Genomic DNA, 23,439 nt, shown 5'->3' with positions numbered 1-23,439 from the left:
TGATCGCCTCCCGGCATCTCCTCCTCTATAATAGAAATACCAGGGTCTTATTATTAAAATTGCTGCTAAATTGCTCCCCCGCACTCCCCTTGAATTTCGTAGGTCGAAGGTGAGTTATGACGTGCTGTACTATTGCTGTCATTGTCGTTCGATGTTTTCTGTCGGCGAATATGATTACATTCCTGATGTCTTGCGTTTTTATTTATTTAATAAATAAATATTTCTTTACAAATAAAAGGAATAATAATTTAAAAATTGAGGCCAATCGTGGCGCAGTGGTGACTGTAAACGCGACTGGTTGTGGTTTCGATTCTCGGTCGAGGAAAAGAAATATGAAAATAAAAAGAAATATGAAAACAGTCGCGAAGTGCTGCGTAAATTTAGGAACGGAGTGTCTTAACCCTATATCTCCTCGACCTACCTTGCTGTATACAGCATTAACATTAACAAAACTAAAACCGCATCAAAATCCAACACGTGTAACTGAACTACGACACTGTATCGTGAAACGCAGCCGTTTCGAATGACACAAAGCGATATTCCAAGAGCAACCTTACACAAACGTTCATTAGATTAGGTTGTCGGTAACTCAATCAGCGGCAGTCAGCGGTATTATAATAACAGCAGTATTGTTGGCTCTGTTCTGGGACATTAATTAGATAAGTACCTACTACCTAATACCTGCTACCTACTGCCTACTGCCTACTACCTACTGCCTACTGCCTCCGTCGAACGCGTCAGCCGATGCGCTAATTAATTGACCGTAATATTGGTACAGTTCTGGCCAGTGTGGTTTCAACAATAACTACTTACGAGTATGTACGTTTCCGATAATTCCCATTGTTTTTCATTTGAACGGTAATTTGTTTAGAAATTGCTTTACTGATGACTACATCGTCTGTTTTATTGCTATATGTTTGTTGTGTTTGTATAGGTACTCGAGGTGTGCTATTTACTTGTTAATTTTGTTTTCTTGTGGTGTTTGGGGTTAGTCGTGCAGCAAGATTGTGGGTTCGATTCTCACTAGAGTAAATGAAATTTAATATTTCCATTTTCTTTGCTCCGGTGTCTAGGCAAAACGTGGCGTTGAATTCTCCACTAAACACGCAATGTCTCTAGAATTCGGCGAAAATGAAGAACGTAGTATCTAAGCTTAGCTTTGCTATGTGATAAATACAGCGACACTAAAAAAAATATATTTATAATTGTAATTACAGATTAATAAGACAAGCAGTTTACGACAAACAAATTATGAATACACATATTGATGTAGAACCAAATAATTAAAATAAAATATACTTCTCAAATACTAGCTTTCACTATACATATTTATGTAGACTTAAAGTCAATTAGATTAAAATAGCCTTGAAATGTCTTACTCCATTTTGGCTTAAAAAATTCAATAATAAATTCAGATACATATTACGTATATTTATTCATTTTGAAATCAAGAAAAACCTATTACTCAGAAATGTAAGTTTATCGGTAAATAATTATATCGAAAACCACAAGATACGTTCGGAAACTGTGCCAACCAACTAAAACAGGATAACCCTTGGAAATTATAATATTATAATAATAATAATTTGTAATTTCATTCATTCATGAAATCGTTAATATAAATAAGTTAGTGTTTTACCTCTACAAAAACTCCAACTATTTTCCTTATATAAAAAGTGGCAACATTTTTATTTTATTGTATAGTTGAATATTATTTACATATAATATTTACATATTAAATATTTTATATTGTAATGAGTTGCAATGTTTTTAATATATCGAACGCTATATCCGGATGCTTCTCATTTAATTTTGGTTATAATAGAATTTAATTACCGTGGCATTCGACGAAACTCTTTGTTACATGTTTATAAAATATTTTATTGATAATAATTATAATTATGATAATAACTGCTACGGCTACACGGGAGTATAATCGGCTGTGTACAAATGATTAATTCGTGGAAATTAATCATTAATATTTGTTAATATCATTAATTAATGTACGTATGAAATTAATTGTAAATTTTCGCCGATGCAGTATAGAAGCTTTAGAAGATATGTGAAAATATAGTAAGCAAATAATATTAAAAAAAGCTATTTTATTATGCTTTACATACTAAATACAAAAATAACTATTGACTTATGACATTAAATTAATTATAGCAAATTGAACATCTTGAGGGTATTTATGGCGGATTGCTTCGTGACTGATTAATTGAGTGCATAACATGACGCGTCTAATCACACTGTAAAGCGAATGTCAATTCTGTTGATAGTCAATATTTGATTAAAGTATTTTTTCAGCTTCACGCTGTATCCCGCATGTAGTAAGGTAGGCAGAGGGAGCTTAGTGTTAAAACTCTCCGCTGCCCACTTTCCGGAATTTATAATTAAATCATTATTCTGGAGGCATGTGTATTGAGATGCGGAACACAACGCCGTACTACGCCTGGACACCAGAGTGAATGAATTTTTTTTCGAGTGGGGATCGAACCCACAACCTGTCACGGTAACAGTCACACGCTTATGCCCCTGTGCCATGGCAGGTCTCTATTACTACTAATATTAAAAATACCATAGAAAAAAAATCATTAATTTATGTTCCGAGAAAAATAATTCAATAAAAATAAATGGTGCCTCCCTAACAATCTATTCTACATGCTACGTGACATTAATGAAGTCAATTATTGTTTTGAACAAAACAAACTTCCAAGCACTAATTAAAAAGTGAGCTGATATTATCATATAAAATTGGCTTAATTATAAATATAATTAATTATAATTAATTTGTTGTTATTCTACTAAATTTGTTATAAAATTATTTTTTGAGCTTACTGGGTGATTTTCTTTAATATAAATGCTAATATAATATATTTAACGCATTTTTACTTATTTTGAAAATTGCAAAAACTACAATGGTTTGTAAGCAACCTTAAATCATTGGAAAGTGGAGAAAATAAAGACATGCTACGTTTTCCACCTTTTGCCCATCTTAGTGTCTTCTTTAGATGGAAAATATTATTTTCATATTATTAATATAATACAAAGTAATAAGATAGAGAGAGAGAGAGATGGCACCACCACCATGTTAAATCAATTACGTATTATGTATATTTTCCCCCAGTCTATCTACACAAAGCACAGTACGACAAATAGACTGCAAGCTATGACACCATAAAAAAACCGGTTAAGGGCGAGTCGGATTCGCCCACCGAAGCTTCCGTACTAATTTTAGGATAGTAGGTCTACGGGAAGTACAACATCGAATTTCATACAAAATGCAACAAAATCGATTCATAAATACTAGTTAGTATCTTTTGATTGCCTTAAGTTAAAAAATAGACTTTTTCTATGATTCAAGGGACCATAAACTTGAATATTTAATATGAACTTCAGCTTGATACTTCCACTCGATCTCGAGATGAATTGCCTTTATGGGTGTACAAAAAAAAGATCCTAGAAGGGTTCCGTTACCTTTTGAGATACGGAACCCTAAAAAATACAAATCACCCATCAAATCTACGAATTCGAAAACGTAAGCCATTACAATCAAACGTACGCCATATCAATCAGGCATCGCGACAATCCGCATAATTATAATTAAAACTCGAACACTCACAATATTGGATCAATGGCGGCCGTTTGATTGGCCGACGTGCCCCGCGCCCCTTGCCGGTTAAGCGTCCGGGGCAATTAGTTACTAAATTTAATTTGATTTGATTAAAATTAAAATTTTATTGCGTTATTAAAATTACATTTTCCAATATGTTGTAATAGATATGGTGATTCAATGCTGAAAGTGAAATTTTATGTATTTTTTATATTGTAGTAGTAAGTAGAAATAAACGATGCTCTACAAACACGTAAAATGGAACGTGAACGTGACTACTATAGATAATAAATAAGTGTGTGTCACTAAAAAGATATTTAATATTTCCATTTTCTTTACTCCGAGTTCGTTGAGTTCCGCCAATCAACACGCAATGCTTCCAGAATTCGGTGGAAAGTCTGGAACGGAGTGTCTTAACACTAAATTCCCTCTGTCCACTGCTGGGAATTATAACCTGAGAATTATACAACTTATTTCATATCACAATAACAAAAAAACACTACTCATTCTATTTCTATTCAACTAAAACATTGAAATCTAATTGACGTACCGTACCAGTTAGGTTTCTGCTATAATAGGGTACTATACCAAGAAACCCAAGTTTTAGAGTTGAGCATCTAGTTTCAAAGGCGGGTTTCTGATAAGTGGATTAATTACCTGGATGATCTTCCACTTAAATTAGTCTAACAAGCGTATTCTGTTACACATGCTGCTTCACTTTGAGTCGACCTTATATATATAATATATATATATAGGTCTTGTATATCATATTGAAAATTAAGCTCTAATTTAAGGGTTTTCTAAAGAGGTACGCGACGTTTTGGTTCTGCTAAACATAATATATTTAAAATTTGATTACCTAACACAAATATTTTATAAAATAAATTTATTTTATAAATATTTAAACAATTATTTAATGCTTTGGTAACTTAAATAAATCATTGATATATTTGTTTAACTTCAAGTCGAGTATAAAATGGCAGCTGAGTAAATAAGACATAAGCAGCTGTAACAAATATTGAATCACAGAGACATATCCGTGGTCAATTAACCAGAAAACTATGACTCCCATAGCGAGAATGAGGTCAAATATTAAAATATACTTAATTATAGATCTATAAATTATATAATTTCTAACGTTTTTTTGCATCTTCCACATTCTCCCAAAAAAAATTCTCCATTTCCAAAACATTATGTGCTATGTAAAATCAAATCTTTAGGCTTTAAAAATATTGTTTGAGAAATAAGTTTAATAAATTTGAATCATTATATATGTAGTTAGAAGCTTTACAATTGCATCGGTATCTATAGAATATTTAAATTCTAAAAGATATATCTTTGTAATATTAATCATTTTGGATTTTTTTCAGTACTTCTAATAAACTATAATATAATTATTGAAGACTGAAACTGTTTTTTTAAAAATAAACATATTCGTGCCAGATGACATATCAAGCAATCCCAATCAAACAACATAACAAACTCAATCACAGACTATACACGCAAAATCTAACACAAATGAATATCTAATTTTTAATCTATATCCAATTAATATAATGCAAATTTAATGAGGCTATACAAAACATTCCGTAGAGTATTCTATTACCAAATCACAATAGCAACACGATCTAAATTGGCTACTAAATATTCAAAACCAATACTCCATACGAAACATACACGGGTAATTCCACAATGGCGGGCTAATTCAATTTGAATCACACACAATATTCTATTAATCGTGACGGACAGGTGTAATCAAGCAGCGCGCTCGTAGCCCGCATTGTTCCGAGCCACGGATGACGATGACGATGACGCCCCTGGAACTGACACCGCTACTTGTATCAACTGGCCAGCCCGGTGTTGCCATATATGGTGTGTAATAATCTGTCAGGGATTAATCGCTCCTTTTATGGCCTGAATGTTTATACAGGTATAGCGCTAGATAAAGGTTCCCTTCCAATTTTAAATTTAATATTTCTTATTAAAAAGTTATAAAGTAATTCTAAGACTATATTATTATACTTAAATCATACTAATACACTTAAAAAAATATTTAGAGGTAAAGTCAGTAAATCTAAATGCGCTTAGAAAGGCATAGACTCTCGTATTATATTTTTATTACAATTTTACATACAAAATATAAAATTTTCCCAATTATTTGAACAGTACTAGAACAGACCAAAGCTCAGCACATTATTCCAACGTCTCCACTAAACAAATAATACAATAATTTATTTATACAACAATATCAACGCAATTACACAATATGAGCCAGGGTAAGCGGCCACCTCAGCAACAGCTGTCACAAACACCACTAATGAATAAATAATCCATACAAACAGATAACAAGAGATGCCAATTAAACAATACACTAATTAATTCCAAACATTGGTGTAGTGGACTTAATTAGAGTAGGCATCATTATTAACGGACACGGCGCTGCACTAGCGGCGGCGGAACAATGGAATGCTGATATTAATAACTGTTACATCGTTATTCTATTATATAACAGAAATCGATTATGGCGATATCGAACTACTTCGTAAATTAATTAAATACCAACTTAACAAGCAAAGAAATGTATAACCGCAAACACTGTTTTCAATTTTTCCTCATTTTTATTTTGTGTGTAAAGTATAGAAAATAACAAAACGACAATCGTAATAAATAAGAATAATAACCTTATAATGCGAAATACAGAGAGACCCACATCAAGAACGTAAACTCTTTTACGACAATCTAATAAAAGAAGCCACACTGTATCAGCACCAGCTTTTTTAATATCAGCCGCGAGAGTCCCACGAAACATTTTCCATTAATAAAACGCGAAAAAGGAATATTACATATGAAAAAGACATATATCCGTATCGCCGGACCCGCCGCTATCTCCTCGGAAGGTAATAACTTCTTTACAAGTCCAAAGTCCGAGGGATTGAAAAGCAATTTCAGCAACCCCCGCCCTAGCGCGGGGCCGGACTCACCATATTTCTTTTTCGCCGCTACTGTAATTCGCCTTTGATTTAATCTCGAGAAACAAATCTTAGAATGTGAAACTAGCGATAGGCATCAGTAAAACTAGTTTCGCTGATTGGATTCCATCCCAGTACGAGCTAGGAGCCCGACTGTTCCTACCATTTGAATTGGTCACTGCACAACTTGCTATTTGTTTGATTTTGTTAAAAGATTGCATTTCTTATTTTCTGTGTGGAGATTCTGTCTCTACATTTATATTACAAAATATAACCCTTTTGATTATTCTAAGAAGTTAACTTTCGTGTGTTGAATTACAAAAAGAGAACTTCTATGTACTGTATGCATTAATTTTTCACTTTTTAATATAAACTTCATGTCAAAAAGAAATACTAATAGCTACAATATCGCTAAATATATTTAAAAACAGTTTAATTTATTTAAATTAAAATTTATTCTACATTCAATATGCTAAAGTTTACGCTAATAAATAAATCTCTAGACACGACATAACAAACACATTATCAATCTTTTTTACCTCTTGGTAATTTAATTACCTAGAAGTCAAGTAAAAATCCAGTTGAAACAAATCACTCCGCCAATAAACATATATAGTGTCGACGGCTCAATTTGTAACGTATCACTAAACTGGATAGAGACGTAACTCTAGTCGGTGTATCCGTGGGCGGTGGACCGTCTCGCAGTGTAGAGTTACCACGATACTAAACCACAAAATATTACACGAGCATTGTGGTAGGAATATATTTATTGGTTTTTTTCAGGTTCACGCTGTATCCCGCATGTTGCGGGGTAGTCTGAGGAGAGCCTAGTGTTAGGACACGCCAATCCCCGAAGACCAAGCCTTGCCTCGCGACAAGACAGAAGAAATGAACATATTAAATATTTCTTTTTCTCGAGTGGAACTCGAACCCTTAACCCGTCACATTTATGACCACACGCTTGTGTCCCAGCGCGACCAGCACGACTAACCTCAATATATACAAATATATTGTTACATTCATAAAATAAAAAGACAGTCAAACCACACAAAAGGGTTATGGAGACAGAAGTGTGTAGACCATCAGAAATAAGAAAAAATCTATGTAAACCCAACTCAATTTGAGTTGAGACGCTCTCCACCCGACCGACCGACCGACCGGCCGCTGATCGCTATCGTCTAAACTGTTCCGAGCGCCTTATTTATATAATCTAACTATTTGTGAGGGACAAGTACCCCTTATTATGGTATTCGCTTTCCTCTTGGCTTTCTCGACAACTTGCAGAAAAATTTGGTTACAGTTGTGACGTCAGATTCTAAAACAATTACTTTATTTCTAAATTTCATAGAGAAAATAAATACGAGTAAATGTATTTTTAATTTTATCTTACATCCTTTTTTTTCGACTTTACAAATTAAATTACTGGCAACACAAAATGTAAAATATTGTAAATCGTTGTAGGAATACGGCAACTGAAACGCCGCTCACGCGTCCCAGTAATTTTCTGGGCGAACGAAACTCTATATGGAATACGATTCTAATAGAAAAACACTTTCACAATGTTCACAGACTACATTGATACTGTAATACTTTTTTTTTTTAAATATATTTAATTATCAAAGATATTGTTTATTATTAATATATATTATTTTTTTTGGATGAATATATACTAAATATAACAAGAGGAAACCTAATGTTAAGACACTCCGTCCCTCACTTTCCGCTGAATTTTTCGCGGCATTGAGTGATAAGTGGCGGAACTCAACGCCGGGTTTTTTGCCTTGGTGCCAAAACAAAAAATTAAAATATTAAGAAATAACAATTCATTACCCCGAGTGGAAATCGAACCCATATCCTTGTGCCTCTGTGTCTATTATTCTATAATAAATCAATGTAACTAACCAAAATTTTGATAAGATATCCATCCCAATAGAAAAATATACTATTGCTTAGCTTAGGCTGTGTTAAACAAATGCCACCATTGTGGAAAGGTCCGCGGGCCGCGATCGGGCCATTTACTACTGTTTTCAATTTGTCGGTCGCGACCATACATCAGCGGCGGCACGCAGCGGAAACGCCGCCCCAACTTTAATACACTTACGTTTGACATTTTTCCGCCCATTATGCATTATTCTAAGCCAATACTTTCTGTAAATACTAGGAAATTTGTTTTACTCGGAAAACAATTTTAGATTTCACGGAAAATTCATCAGCTAGGTCTATTTCCGTAATGCGTATAGCAAAACTGAAAAAACAAACTTTAAAATGGAACTCAATTTTTTTCAATTTTAGTTTTATTCATTTTATTAATATAGCCATTCCTCGCTTTGATATGAAACTGTCGAAAAAATAGTTAAAATTAAGGTCAGCACGCAGTTCTCCAACATTTGTCGTGGAAATAACAAGTCGACGTCGTTTGTCAACTTCGATGATAAATGCTCGCTTGTAATTGAATCGCGGGAGTTTGTTCTTTTTCCATACGCGTATTCGGAACGGATTAGTTTTTGACATTTTTATAGATTTTCTAATATAACGTTTCTGATATATATCGTTTAGAGATATACATATATGTAATATGTCTGTATGAATATATGTTCTGACACATGTGTCCTAAGTCCGTGTGTTAAGGACGGTCGTGGTGCAGGGGCACAAACGTGTAACTGTAACGACAGGTGGGTTCGATTCCTACTCGAAGAAACGCGCAAAAAAACGTCTGTCCTATATGAAATAATAAATCGCATTATAGGTGTGTTTATAACAATAAAATTAATTATTTAATTAATACCTACTATGTGTAGTTTTGCACAATAATACAAAACTTCATACAATTAAAATGAATTTACAAAATAATTATAAAATTGAACTTAACTTCGCTAGTTAATTTTTGAAAAAACTTTACACTGAATAACTACAATTCGGCAGAGCTAGACCCACGAAAATAAGACCAAAATTTGAAAGGCTTAATTTAACAGAGGTATTCCAAAGCTCTCGGTAAAGTTTCAAACTGGACGGGTAATCATTGGAGTCAACAGCGCACCGGGTCGGCTTTCAATTTAGCGGAATTAATAACAACGCAAATCTGACTCCCTGCTGACCACACCGCGCGCACACTCGCCGTTACTACAGGCTGACTGCGGACAACGGATGACGAGAGTGTCATATTCTAACTTTGTGGCTTACGTGGATGTTTATATGACAGTGGCCATGTCATGAAACTTAATGCCTTGTGACTTCGATAGAGATTGATAAATTGTTATTTTTATTTATCTATACTAATATAATAAAGCGGAAGAGTTTGTTTGTTTGTTTGTTTGTTTGTTTGTTTGTTTGTTTGAACGCTAAGATCTCTGGATCTACTGGATCGATTTACTTTGTTTTTGTTTTGTATGAAAGCTGCATTCTTCAGAAGTGCTATAGGCTATATAACATTACATTACACATATATACTAATATATTAAAATACTTTCTAATTTGACATGCAATTTATTCTGCCATGTTAATAACAACCGTCGTCGCTATGCGACCGCGTTCGTTACCGCGACATTTTGATATTCATCCTTATGAAAATAAATATAATAGTCACTTTTAGCATTTCATCTAGATGGAAATTATATTTCTATAGAAATTATATTCTTATACTTCAAGCAGGCGTAGCCGCGTCCGGTCCGCTAGTACATCTATATTTTTACTCTGTTAAAAATATATATCATTAATACTTTTATGTTATGCTAACCTTTAAATACAACCACAATATTAATAATAATTAAAAACATTTGTTTAAAGAAAACAAAAGTTATAAGTTCATTATAAACACGTCGGTAAGCCATCAGCGGGCATTACGGATCGAGTGGTACTAATTTCGAGGACTGTTGGTACGCGCCGGCCCACTGCGCGTTCAAATTGCCGTAGCGGTGGACGCTATTCCCTCTCGTTCATTACAGCCGATGTTTGCTAGTCGGCATTCGGCACTCGGCACTCGGCACTCTGTACTCTGTACTCACTCAGTATGGAGTACGGAGGAAATGAACGCTTTCTATGGAGGGGTATTAACCTCATTGTGAATTTCATTGTTGACCGGTCAGCTCGCTGGGAGTTATGGCCACTCGATGTAACGATCTATTACAGCTAAGATGATATTTCTTGTATATTTGTACAGTATAACGTATAAAAATATATATATTTAATTATATTTCTATAGAAACACTTAACTAATTTAATTTAGGTTCACGCCGTATTCCTAGCGGGGTAGTCAGAGAGAATGGAGCGCCCAACTCTACGGTCTCTGCATACCTCTTTCGCCTCGTCCACATTTTATCTACCTATGGGCTCCTCGTGTCTTTTGATGACCTTCCTCCAGTATTTTCGATACTATGATTTCGAAGGAAGCTCGAAAAAAGGTCTATGATTCTAAAAAGTTTAAGATGTCTAATTAAGCAGTATTTATTCTAAACTGAGGGGGAAACATGGCCTATCCAAAGTTAAAATGAAATCATTAAAGCACGATATACACAAAATGGGCTTTAGTAAAATAATGTAGTAAAACGTAGACACAGTTTGTTCCCTACTTAATATCAAGTTGTCAAAATTTGCATAAAATCCTCGAACGAGGCCATCTCCGAAACTTTTGACTACACTTGGAAAGCGCTTAAATCGAAACGGCCGATAAATTGACGGCCAATTTTTAAATAAAATATTTTCCTTCCCTTATGTTACTTGAATCTATTTGGTCATAATCAATAAAAAAAAAATTTGTTTCACGTTGTATCCCGCACATAGCAGGGTAGGCACAGGATAGGCATAGGGTAGGCTAGTATTAAGACACTCAGTTATGGAGACAGTGTGTTGAGTGGCGGAACTAAACGCCGCGTTTTGCCTCGACACCAGAGCGAAGTAATGAAAGTATTAAATATTTATTTTCCTCGAGTGGGGATCAAACCCACAACTAGTCTTGTTTATACTCTAAACACTTGCGTCTCTACGCCACGAGGTAACTATTTTACATACGTAGAATATATTTAATCGAATCTTTATTTAATTCTGTGTCTGTGCGTGCATATAATAAAATATGTATTAATTTTATAGATGGATGGACTGTTACGGCTTTCATATCAAAAAAGTTTCATTTTATAATAGCTTTAACTTTTTTCATATCCGTATCGAATCCATGTAAAGAGTTCGGCTGAACGATCAATCGACATTTAATAAACACTTCAAAGTTCATACGATACGATTTCTGTACGAAAATGATAGTCGAGGGCCGCGTACATTTAATATAAATAACATAACATAATAAAATTATTTAATAATATATTATGTTATATATTATATACTATTAATAATATATACTATTTAACTATTAGGTAAAGTGGTGAGTTTTGCCACCCGATATGAAAAATCACTGAGTATGGGTGAGTTATCATAACGTTATCTTTAGCTAACCAGTTAAATGAGGGCATTCATAAAAATAAAAGAAGCTGCTAAATTATCATACTAATATTATAAATGTGAATATAAGTTTGTTTGTTACGCTTTCATTCCAAAACTACTTAAAATTATTAAACTTTGCACGCATATTCTTAGTGTTATTATAAAGGACATAGGATTCTTTAATTAAAAAAAATATCCTTTGGCTATAATATAAAAATAAGTTTAAGTGAACGAAGCCGCGTTTGACTCTCTAGTACATATTATGTAGATACATAAAATCACAAATACTTTCGTGATTTCGCGGGCGAAGCCGAGAACGGGTCGCTAGTATAAACTAGTATGTATATATATTCTTACATAGATTATATATTTATAATATAATCTTAAAGACTAGAAGAGTACATTATATTGTCAGCGATATTCCCAAGGAATTCATATATGTTCTTCTAATTTCACTCCTTCAAATATATATTGTGTACAAATATATAAAAATTAATATGCATAATTAAATACCGGGACTATAATCATATTAATAACACGCTACGTCTTTAATATAAAGAAGTTCTTTTTTTTCAGAAGAACAACATACAAGAATTGTTACGCAGTCTAATTAAGTCAATATCAAATATCCAATTAAGTAATTACTTTACTTTTATACGGCTAAGGAAACCTGAATTCTACTTATAGTATAATAATTATACGATTCTACTTTAAAAGAATTACATACTATTGTTATATGACTCTATAGTTGTGCAGTTGGTACCTGTGTTTATTTATTGATTGTAGGTTCAAATGCAACTTTGGGGAATTTCAATTTAATTTACATGGTATATATACTAGAGATCGTTTAAAGCTGTTTACAATTAAGCGGAAAGTGAGGAACCGAGTAAGTCAACAAAATTTACCTTGCCTAATCTTTAAAATAAAAAATAGATTTACGTAAATGTAAATAGAAACTATAATAATGGTATATCATGCTTATATATACATTTATAAGGCGACATTTTTTTATTTTTAATTTATTAATTACTTTATTTAAAAAACAAAATTGAAACTAATCGTCAATATGTTATTATGATAACATAATTTATTCCTTAACATACAAATTTATAACTGATAAGTTTATTATTAATGGAGCTCTACATTTTGTCGTAATGAAGGTTATCTTCACAAACTTCGAATTAAAAGTTCACAAGGATTGTAGTCCACTGGAATAATATAAATATATTTCTCAAATCTACCTAACAATAAGGATATATTATATTTTCACTCGAATTTTGTTTTGCATTTTTTGGAAAATCCCAAAACTGCAATGTCAATGCAATTCATGCACTTCAATTTATATCAATCTCTATGAACTAATTAACTAATTATAAAGACTGTGTAATCATTATTAAATTAAGCGTGATAATTAATTTATTTTACATAATTGGTAATTAATTTGTCGCTTATTCCCTATAGCAATAGATGAGTTAAGCCCTAATAAGTAATATGTATAGATAATAAATAATATGGTGATCTAATAGTTATAACAAATTCAAGTTGGATGATTCGATTCTAATAGGATAATATGTATTTTATAATTTACAAACACAGACGTTACAAAAAAAAATAAAAAATAAACTTGTAGTATTATTAAATTATTTTATATGTGTAGAATTGTATTTTAGTATTTGAATTTCATTATTGAGCGAAGCGAACGAACGAGCGAACTTTTTACACTGTTTGTCACCAATAGTCTCCCAAACGGTTTGGCCGATTGTAATGAAAATTTGCAAACATATAGATATGATCACGTAGATGGATGGATGGATGGATGAAAAAATATATAAAAATTCAATGAAGTTGAGTAATAATCAAGTGACAAATTTCCCCATAGGGTTACATGAAGAAAAATTTTAGTCCCCTCTGGGTAACGCTAGGCGCCTGCTATAGATATCGATCAGACGATTAATGTAACTATAATTGAGTTTAGAATGAAAACATGTGAAACCTACCGAGATTTTGGGAGCGCAGCCAGTCAAAATTGAGGTCCGGTTCGCGCCCTTAGCATAATATAAGTTTTTTAACAAAAAAAAAACCTAAAATCTTCATTAAATGTTTAGTGTGCATAACATCTGAAATACGATACCATTCTTGACGTCAACGTCTTAATTATCGATAACCCGCCGCGGGTCACGACTTCCTATCTCATCGACAATAGAATTAACCATACGAGAAAGGAAATGACATTTTCGAATTATTTTTTTTCCTAAAAAAATACAGTTTAGTTAAAATAAATAGAGTTTTCCTGTTTTCAACATTGGTATTTGCTATTTTTAGATTAAATTAGTTAATGTTTTTAAATTCAATTATTATTTATTATTATTCAATAATTGTATTCTCTTTTATAAAAATATGTAAATGTAATTGTTATGCTTATTACATTCGACAAATAAAGCTTGTAATTTGTAACATATACTTATTTAAATCGTAATTTTTTTTTAAGCTTCACGCTGTATCCTGAACATAGAAGGGTAGGCAAGGGAAACTTGGGAAGTTTAATTATTTAAAATAATTTAAAAAATATTTTTTAACTTGAAATTTAATAAATATATTATTTTTATAAATGGGTAAACTATTATTATAGGACACCAGTATAATTTTAACATTTTTTGCTGGATTCAAACTTAAAGAAAAAAAATTTTCAATTTAAACTAGCACCTTTCTGTACGGATTCTAATGCATAGTATTAAAACATGTAACTCTAGCCGTCTTACTGCACGCAGCTGGCTTCGTTGATTAAACAATTTTCTAATAATATTACTTAATTAGATTAAAAAAGTAATTGTCACTTTAATCTGGTTAACCTTTTTTGATAAAAACGCCACTGGTTGTGGGTTCGATCTCCACTCGAGGAAAAGAAATATCTATTTAGGTTTATATTTTTATTTCTTAGCTCTAGTGTCGAGGAGCGCGGCGTTAAGTTCCACTACTCAACACGTAATGTATCCAAAATTCGGCGAAAAATGGGCAGCAGAGTGTCTTACCACTAGGTTCCCTCCTTCTGTGTTAGATATACATTTTAAATGTCACATAAAACATTGCTCATTATACTCGAAATCTTTATAATTAATAATACTTCTTTCGAGCTGCTTAATGAAGACTCTATAGCTAATTAAGCTTATTGGTATGAAATGTATTGGTATATTTTCTGATGTGAACAAATCTAATTGAGGTAATGAAGAGGAATTTCTTAATTAGTGGTGTTTGTACGAGCCATGGGCACACGTTCTGTACCGAAACGGGTTAATTACTACCGATAACTCTTTAATTAACCTACCTAATAACAGAGTATTTGCATTCGAACCGCCAACGTTGTAAGACCAATTAGGGAGAGAACAGAATCGGTGAAAAGTATCGGTTTTCTACAAGTTTCGATTTATTATTTATTGCTTTCTAAATAAATTTATTTTTTAGTTTAAACCAATATATATTAATATATGAGTATTTGATATTTATGTATTATAAATACAAACTAATGCAATAAAGTAAAAAAATGATAGGTCGTAGGTTCATATTTTTAATAAATAACAAAACTTTCCTGGAGGTTGATACTAAAATTGTTTACTTCGCATTCGCATCGTCATAAGAACAAACGTCAATGCGCGTCATTAGTCACGCCACTAGAGGTTATCTCCCCTAATGAGTAGACCATACCGGCGCAGGACTAAACTTTCTAAGTATAAATAGTATTGCTACAGGTACTATAGCTATATGGCTTAGTTCTAGCGCCGATTATTTTTACAAGGATGAAAGTAGCTTATTCATATTTTACAATATTCACATTAATATTATTAATATTTACTATTCTTTTTGAGGTGCATTTCAGCGTTAAGGGATTACTATTGACATTATTTAAAAATGGTTTTATTCCTACTAAGAAATATTCCGTTTTTAAGGAAAATCATTTAAGAAAGGACACGCCATGGTGGTTAATTCAGATCTCACACTGGTTTATGTTAGTACTTATATAAAAAATTGTCTTTTCACCGATAGCCAATACGAAACACTTCTTATATTTAATACTTGTTTCTCTCTATATATCCTATATCAGTATCGTTATATGGAAAATGCATAAAAATCGTTACTAATAAACTGTTTTTATATCTTTGCCTATCTTTAAATTGTTTTTATCGACTAAAAAATACTAAAATAAGATATTAACACATTTTTTTGAAAAAAAATTAATTGCATAGTCACATTTTAAAGAAAAAATTACATTCGTATAGTCACGTGAGATCTGTAATAATTATTATGTTATCTAAAGCAATTTTAGATTAACAACTATTAATTTATTATATAATATGTATAATGTGATGACGTAAAGTACTGTTTATATTGTTTATTTATGTTAATTAGTTAATAACAATAATTAAAATAATCTAATTTTAGTCTTAGACAAGACTGTTTACATGCAAATTAATCATTTCGTTTTTAATATTATAATTATGAATTATTTAACTAATGTAAAAGTAAATGAGTCACTGAATAATTCTTTCCCTCAAGTTTGGATGGAACCCAGTACCAGCCAGACTGTTATTTACTATTTCATTTTAATGCAACTAATTTTAAATATCAGCATTTTTTACGAAAAAAAAATCTTATTAAATAATTTACGCAATCAAAACATTATGCTTTGTTATAGGCACATATCTTCAAGAATCTATAATGAAGAAATTGGTACGGAACCCTCAGTGGGCAAGCCCGACTCGCACTTACCGGTTTTTCCGAATGAGCAACGATACGACAACCATCAGATGTAGGTACAATGGACCCATTCAACCACCATCACTACATATTAAGGAATGTCTACGTTTATTTATAAGAATATCATTCATAAAATGTAAAGCAGTTATATCTTGGGTTTAAATATTGGCTAGCTTTAAACGCTACTATTGAGGGAGTTGTATAATGTATACACTTAGCAAAATTATTTAAATAAATTATTTTAACTAGTATATTAGTAATTGTTTTCATTGTTCAAAAATTGTATAATTTTTAATCCGATTCATATAATATTTATAAAATTAAATAATATAAATTTTTATTTACATTTGTAGAAAATGTATTATATGTCGTATAGTAAACTCTTTAAAGCAGTTTTAGTAAAAGTCCCCAAATCAGTTGTCTATGGTGTTACGAACGTGCCAGTTGAACACATAAAGCTACGCTATCAGCCATTCTTTGACCAAAGAGCATGACATATGTATATTATTTATGTTTAACTAACAAATAATATTTATTGCTTACAAAATATAAAATAAATTGTATTTTTATAGCGATGATATTAATTCACCTATTCACCTAACCACCTTAATAAATATATTAAGGAATATTTTTACCGAAAAAAAAAAAGGATTATAATAATCATTTTCACAGCTTTGGGCAGGCAAACAAGGCAGGGCGCGGCGTTGAGTCCCGCCACTTAACACGCAGTGATTCGAGAATTTTGCAGAAAATTGGGAACGAGCGTTTTAACACTAGGCCATCTGCCCTGATAAGTGTGGGATAAAGCATAAAGCTAAAAATGTAGTAAAAAAATAAGAGTCGAGTATTTTTAACACCATCAACTGTAATAACAATAATTTAATTCAATATTAATAAAAATATTAAATTAGCGATATTTTACACCCTACAAATTTTGAAGACATTGGGTAATAGAACTTAACTGCATGAAACCATACCAGATAAACAATAAATAAAGAAAAAACACTGTAAACATCAAAATAGTCACGAATCGGATTCAAACCCACTACCATTAACTACTAAGTCAATATCAACATACATTTAATATTTTCCAATCGATAAATAATCGACATGCTATTGCTATATGAATATCAAAATACCTGTGAACAAACAGAAAGGTGACAGTACTGCGCGGTGTAATTAAATAAGTAACAAGAGGAAGCACCTCCGCCACTGTTGAAAAAGTCCACCAACATAATTACTGGTGACCTCTTCTCAGGGTTATCAAATTTTTATTTATTAAATATAATAAATATAATTAAATTATTTTTGTATAATTTATATAGACAAATACAATTATAATACAAAATTATTATTCAAAATTGTATTTAATAAAACAATTTAATAGCGACACAGTTTAAATAGTCCTAGGATAAAATTTAATTACAATATTAGATATCGTTAATGAAAATAGAATCTTTCATAATTGGCCGAGGAAAAGGATTTCCGATTGCAATGAAAATACTAATGTTTTCCTGTATTTCTTAGATGTTGTTAACGTTGCAACGCATCTTGTTAGGGATGTGTAAAATATGTTTTTAATTAATTAATGTACAACAAGTAAGGTAATACAATTCCAGAAAATAATATTTAAGCTAAAATTTTTGTAATGGTATACCTAAATAGTTATATTTCCATACATAATTATGTTGATTTGAGAAGTTCTTTATAATGTTCCAACATCAACCAGTAATCGGTGGAACGGCAGAGAGAGTTAGGCGATACGTTTACTCTCCGTCTTATTAAAGGTGTTTTTTTCATGCAATTTTGAATATAACATTGCCTTGTAACTTTAATTTTTTATGTTGTTTAAACTAAGAATCAGAGAATAATGGGTATATAGTGAGGACTTTATAAAGACAATAATTTTAATTGAATTAACTAGAGTACACAAAAATAGTATTATGTATTGGCTTTGTATTTTATGAAAAGAAAAAGTACCAAATTCTATTTGTATAAGGATATTAATAAATATTAAAAATCTTTTGTGTAGTATTCTTTCTATGTATATATAAGATATACATAGAAAGAATACTAGTCTACTAGTTTATGTTATAGAAGCTGTCACTGTCGAATGTTTGATATATCATTTTATTTTTTTGATAAGACAATAGTTTTTCAATGGTTTTATTTACAGGGTAACCCTAAACAACAGACACCCGTTCTTCGAGCTAATTTGTTTGTAGAAGACAGTAGGGCGGCCCAATTAGTGCGCCCGAACCCGTCTTTCGTGCAATTGCTAATGACAACCCTACAACATACTTATTTAATAATTTAGAAAGTGTCGCTTTTTTTTAATTAAAAAATACTTCCATTTTTGAAATATGTCTTATTAAACTCTTTAGTTAAGCATTTAATTTCTGAAATATTTATAATCATAATATGCATAATTCTTTTTTTTCGATCTCTACAGATAAAAAATAGCGTTGAATGGCATGATGTAGTACGTACCCCTCTATTCAGAGATTCACCTATTCAGGCGGACATTGAAATAAAATTACATATAGCGAGGTAGTGAGGCCGTCGTGGCGCAGCGGCAGAAGGGTGCGACTGTAAGCGACGGTTGTAGGTTCGATCTCCACTCGAAGTGAAATATTTTTTTACGTTTATATTTCCATATCTTCGCTCTGGTGTCGAGGCAAAGGGGAACTCATTCTGCCACTCAACACGCAATGGGTAGGTTCCTAGGTTCCTTCTGCCTACCCTGCTGTGTGCGGGATACAGCGCGAAGCTGAAGCAAGGTAGGCAGAAAATTTAGTGCAATGACATTTCCTTTACCACTTTTTACCAGAATTCGCGAAATTACATGGTGAATGGCCGAAAGTTTTGCCGTCTTTCTAACAGGATTCGGCAGTACGACTATCCAGTATAATTAGGGACAGGTTACAGTACAAAAGCTATATATTTAATTAGTTGAGTTTTTGTCATTTAAATGTTCTATTGAATTACATACTGAACCTTACTATGTAAACTATATCCATAGCTAGTTGCACAATATTTTATGAGTAATATTTTTATGGCTTCTAATGGTATTATGATATTAAAAATGAAAAAAGTATATGCGTAATAAAACATGAAATGAAGTCAACGCTTATGAAATGGTTACATTTACTTTATGTCTAATGTACCTATAGAAATTTCACTCTATCCCTAACGGGGAAGTCAGGGAGAACGGACACTAGATAAATTGTCTTTATTCTCAGAACTACAAGCTAATTAAACTTAAATCTACTAGTATTAAATTATATTTTTTACTATTTTATATTGAATCCCATGTAGAATCAATTTCATTTATCTAAAAAAGGCTCAAGACTAATACAGCCATCTGTACATACATACATATTTGTATTTCATTAACCAGATGAGTTATAAATATTTCATTTAATATAATATTAATTATAATTTAATATTAATTTCGTGTAAAATTATGAAACAAAATGGAATAATCCTAGCTGTAATTAATATTAGACGCGCGGTCATCGCATTGGACCAATCAGCGTTGATTAATTTGTACTAACAGCCTCGTTAATTAAAGCAGCTTTATTAATTAGCCCAAATGAATTAATAGATATGCCACATATCCTATATTTTACACATTTGTGTGCATTTATGTATATTTATAGTTATTTATAAGGATTTATTTGTAATATTTGATTAGTTTAGTGCTAAATATCGGCAAAATTCTAAATTTCCATTACGATGAACTAATTTATATGGAAAATAAACAGTAAGTACATGCATTGTATTGCCATTTACAAAAATAAAATACTATTTTCAAGTCTCTACTCTCTCATTAAATCTAATTTAATTAATGAACTATAAAATGAAATTTTTGTTACTTATAAAAAAAAATGAAATACTAAGCTAATTCGTTATAAACAGTCATTATCTAGATAAGCAATAAAATGTAGTCCCTTAATTGCGCTCGGTAATTATAAGAGAGAAGGAGCCGTGTTTATAATTAAAACGAATGAAGCATTGCTCCTCTTTGGTCTAGTGATGTAGCTCTAATGAGCCACTTGCTAATTAGAGAAGGAACAACGGATACGCCATTCTAATTGGCTTTTGGGACCATGTCGCGCTTTAAACTTATACATTGAAAAGACTTGAAGTGGGTTCTTATATTTGATTTGTTTTTATTTGGTAATGTTGGTGGTGATAGTAGTCTTATAGTGTTTACACTATTTTAAAATCTTAATAAGAGTTTGAAAGTAAGCAACCACAAATTATATTGGTACTTATAAACATTAAAATAACTAAACTTGTTCGCGAAATCTAATTTACAAAAAAAAGAAAGATTTTCTAAAAAATATCATTTAGAAATATAAACAAATGACTAACATTAAAATAAAACTATCAATACATTTTATTATTATAATAAAACAATTATAAAAAAAGTTTTCAACTTCAATAATAATGCCGCATCTACGTTTCTGCGGTTCACGTAGTCACGGCTATTCTCAATATTATTCATTAGCTAAGATATACGATACTGCGCCAATTAAGGATATTACATTTTCTTTTATATTTATTCAGATTTAATTTACTTTCATTGCGGCTGATAATTTATATAATTAACGTAACACAAAACATATTTTGAATTAATATGAAAGCCGTTCGTTGTTAGCGTAATTAACAACTAAGGCTTTCAGGGTGGGAAGCCTTTTTCTATTGTAACACGATTTTTTCCCAACAAATTTTAATAGTTTTTCAAAGGCAGTGTACAACTGTAGAGATCATTAAGCGGACTCTTCAAAGCTGTCGCCGCATTACACTAATTGACGCAATTAGAGGGATTGCCGAACGGAAATAAAAGTCGGCTCACCTTCATGAAACGCCGGCCCCGCCAATTAGCCTAGCCGGTAATTAGCCCTCTGCACCTCTGCAACTCAGCGCCGTTGACACTGTCGCCCTCAGTTCTGTTCACTTGTTCAAAAGCACAGCACAATCAAACTATGTTCATATTTCGAGTATCTAATGTTTGCGATAACGCACCGAAAAGTTTTTTCGCGATCACGTGGAGAGCGAGGCGGTATACGCGGAGACGTGCGCTCGCTGCCGCGGTCGGGAAGCGAATGAACGGGAGTCGCTCGCCAAGTTGCCGCTAGGCGGGGAGTGATGCCCTTCCTTTTCCCGTACGAAAGCTTCGCCATTGCGGAGCTTTTCGCACAAAGCTGCGAGCGTCGCTTACGTCGTTGTGGTCCTGAAGCGACGCTTAACACCGTAAGTGGACAGATTGTGCGGTATTGCATTTAGGCCTAAATAAAAACGATACTGGATTGAATTAATTTTGCATTATTGGATTTTTATAGAATTTTTTGTTTTGTTTATTTATATGGTAGTCCAAAAATATTATATTATTTATAAGATAGGTAATTTATTCGTTATATTCGTTGTTATTTTTAATAGTAATGTTTTTGAATACATATAATTTTGAATAACATTTAATAGATTATTACACATCCACAAAACATATTATATGTTATTTTATACTAACATTTCTTAAACAATTTTCAATTATTACAAACATCTAAGTATAAAACGAGATTGTACGAGCGATACAATATTAAATTGCAAAATATAATAAAAACTAATTGAATAGCGTGACCATAGAAATTAATGTGTATTATGCAAGTTGCAATCCAACGCAGGAGCACTTCCAACCATTCATCATTGATAAAACTAGTTGGCGACACCACCTTCATTGTGTTGTACGGGAGACTGTCAGGGCATCCCTTGTATTAGATTACAATGTATGGCGGCGTTACCGACGGTGGAAAATTGGTACTATTTTTAACAACAATACTGCTTAGCTCATTGAATAATGAGCTAAGAATGAATGAGAGAATGAATGAGCGATTCTTAAGAGTCGAAACTTAAGCATCATTAACTGAATTACGTCTTCTGTCATTATGTCTACTTTAATAATTTGTTATTGTCGTATAATTATATATGTTTCTCATGGCAATAAATGTTTTATCAGCTTCACGCTGTATTTTATTAGCTTGCAAATGTTTTATTTTAACCAAAAATATAAATAAAATTCTATATTGACATAGAGATACAACAATATATATATATATATATATATATATATATATATATATATATATATATATTGTTATATATATAATCATATTTTTTTACTCTGTACCCCGAAGACACTCTTAACAATGGGTTCCCTCCGGTTGGCCTTATCACCACAAAGAAGACTAAAATATTAATAAATAATAATTTATTCCCCCGAGTGCGAATCGAACCCACAACCGTCTCGTTGGGTATACCCAACAATATAAATATATTGTTGTAGATAGCTAAAAATATTTTTTCACTATTTTATTAAAGGTATATTCTTAAAATAGTGGATTTCCATATAATTTTTGAATAGTTTCATATGTAAAAATGAAACACCTATTGAGAAGCATTGTTTTCCATTATTTTCGATGTGTGATATTATTTTTAGATTTTTAGCTAAAAATATACATTTACTTGAAGTAAAAACTGAATAAGCAAATATTAATAATACAATTTATTTTATTTGTCATGTAGAAGCAGCTGTTTTTTAAACACCTATACATTTTTAACAACTTAAAATAAGAATTTAGTAAAAAAAAAATTTTACAACATTTTCACTTCTTTAAA

The 23,439-nt window shown here is 31.7% G+C and overlaps 1 protein-coding gene across 1 annotated transcript in view; it reads right to left on the bottom strand.

Annotated features, from left to right (window-relative positions):
- Bx (LIM domain-containing protein Beadex) overlaps positions 1-21,821 on the bottom strand; it is a 46,562-nt gene extending 24,741 nt beyond the window's left edge. Inside the window, exon 1 of the mRNA XM_085200456.1 lies at positions 21,623-21,821. Coding sequence (XP_085056582.1) covers positions 21,623-21,628 — 6 coding nt within the window. The 5' untranslated portion in view covers positions 21,629-21,821. The remainder of the gene's footprint in view (positions 1-21,622) is intronic.
- Between the last annotated feature and the right edge of the window lie 1,618 nt (positions 21,822-23,439).

The sequence above is a fragment of the Heliconius melpomene genome, chromosome 17 (assembly GCF_056956725.1).
Source record: "Heliconius melpomene rosina isolate 202511_hmr_F chromosome 17, ASM5695672v1, whole genome shotgun sequence".
Taxonomy (NCBI): Eukaryota; Metazoa; Arthropoda; class Insecta; order Lepidoptera; family Nymphalidae; genus Heliconius; species Heliconius melpomene.
Note: the sequence above shows the minus strand (reverse complement) of the source record. Positions and strands in the feature narration are given on the sequence as shown.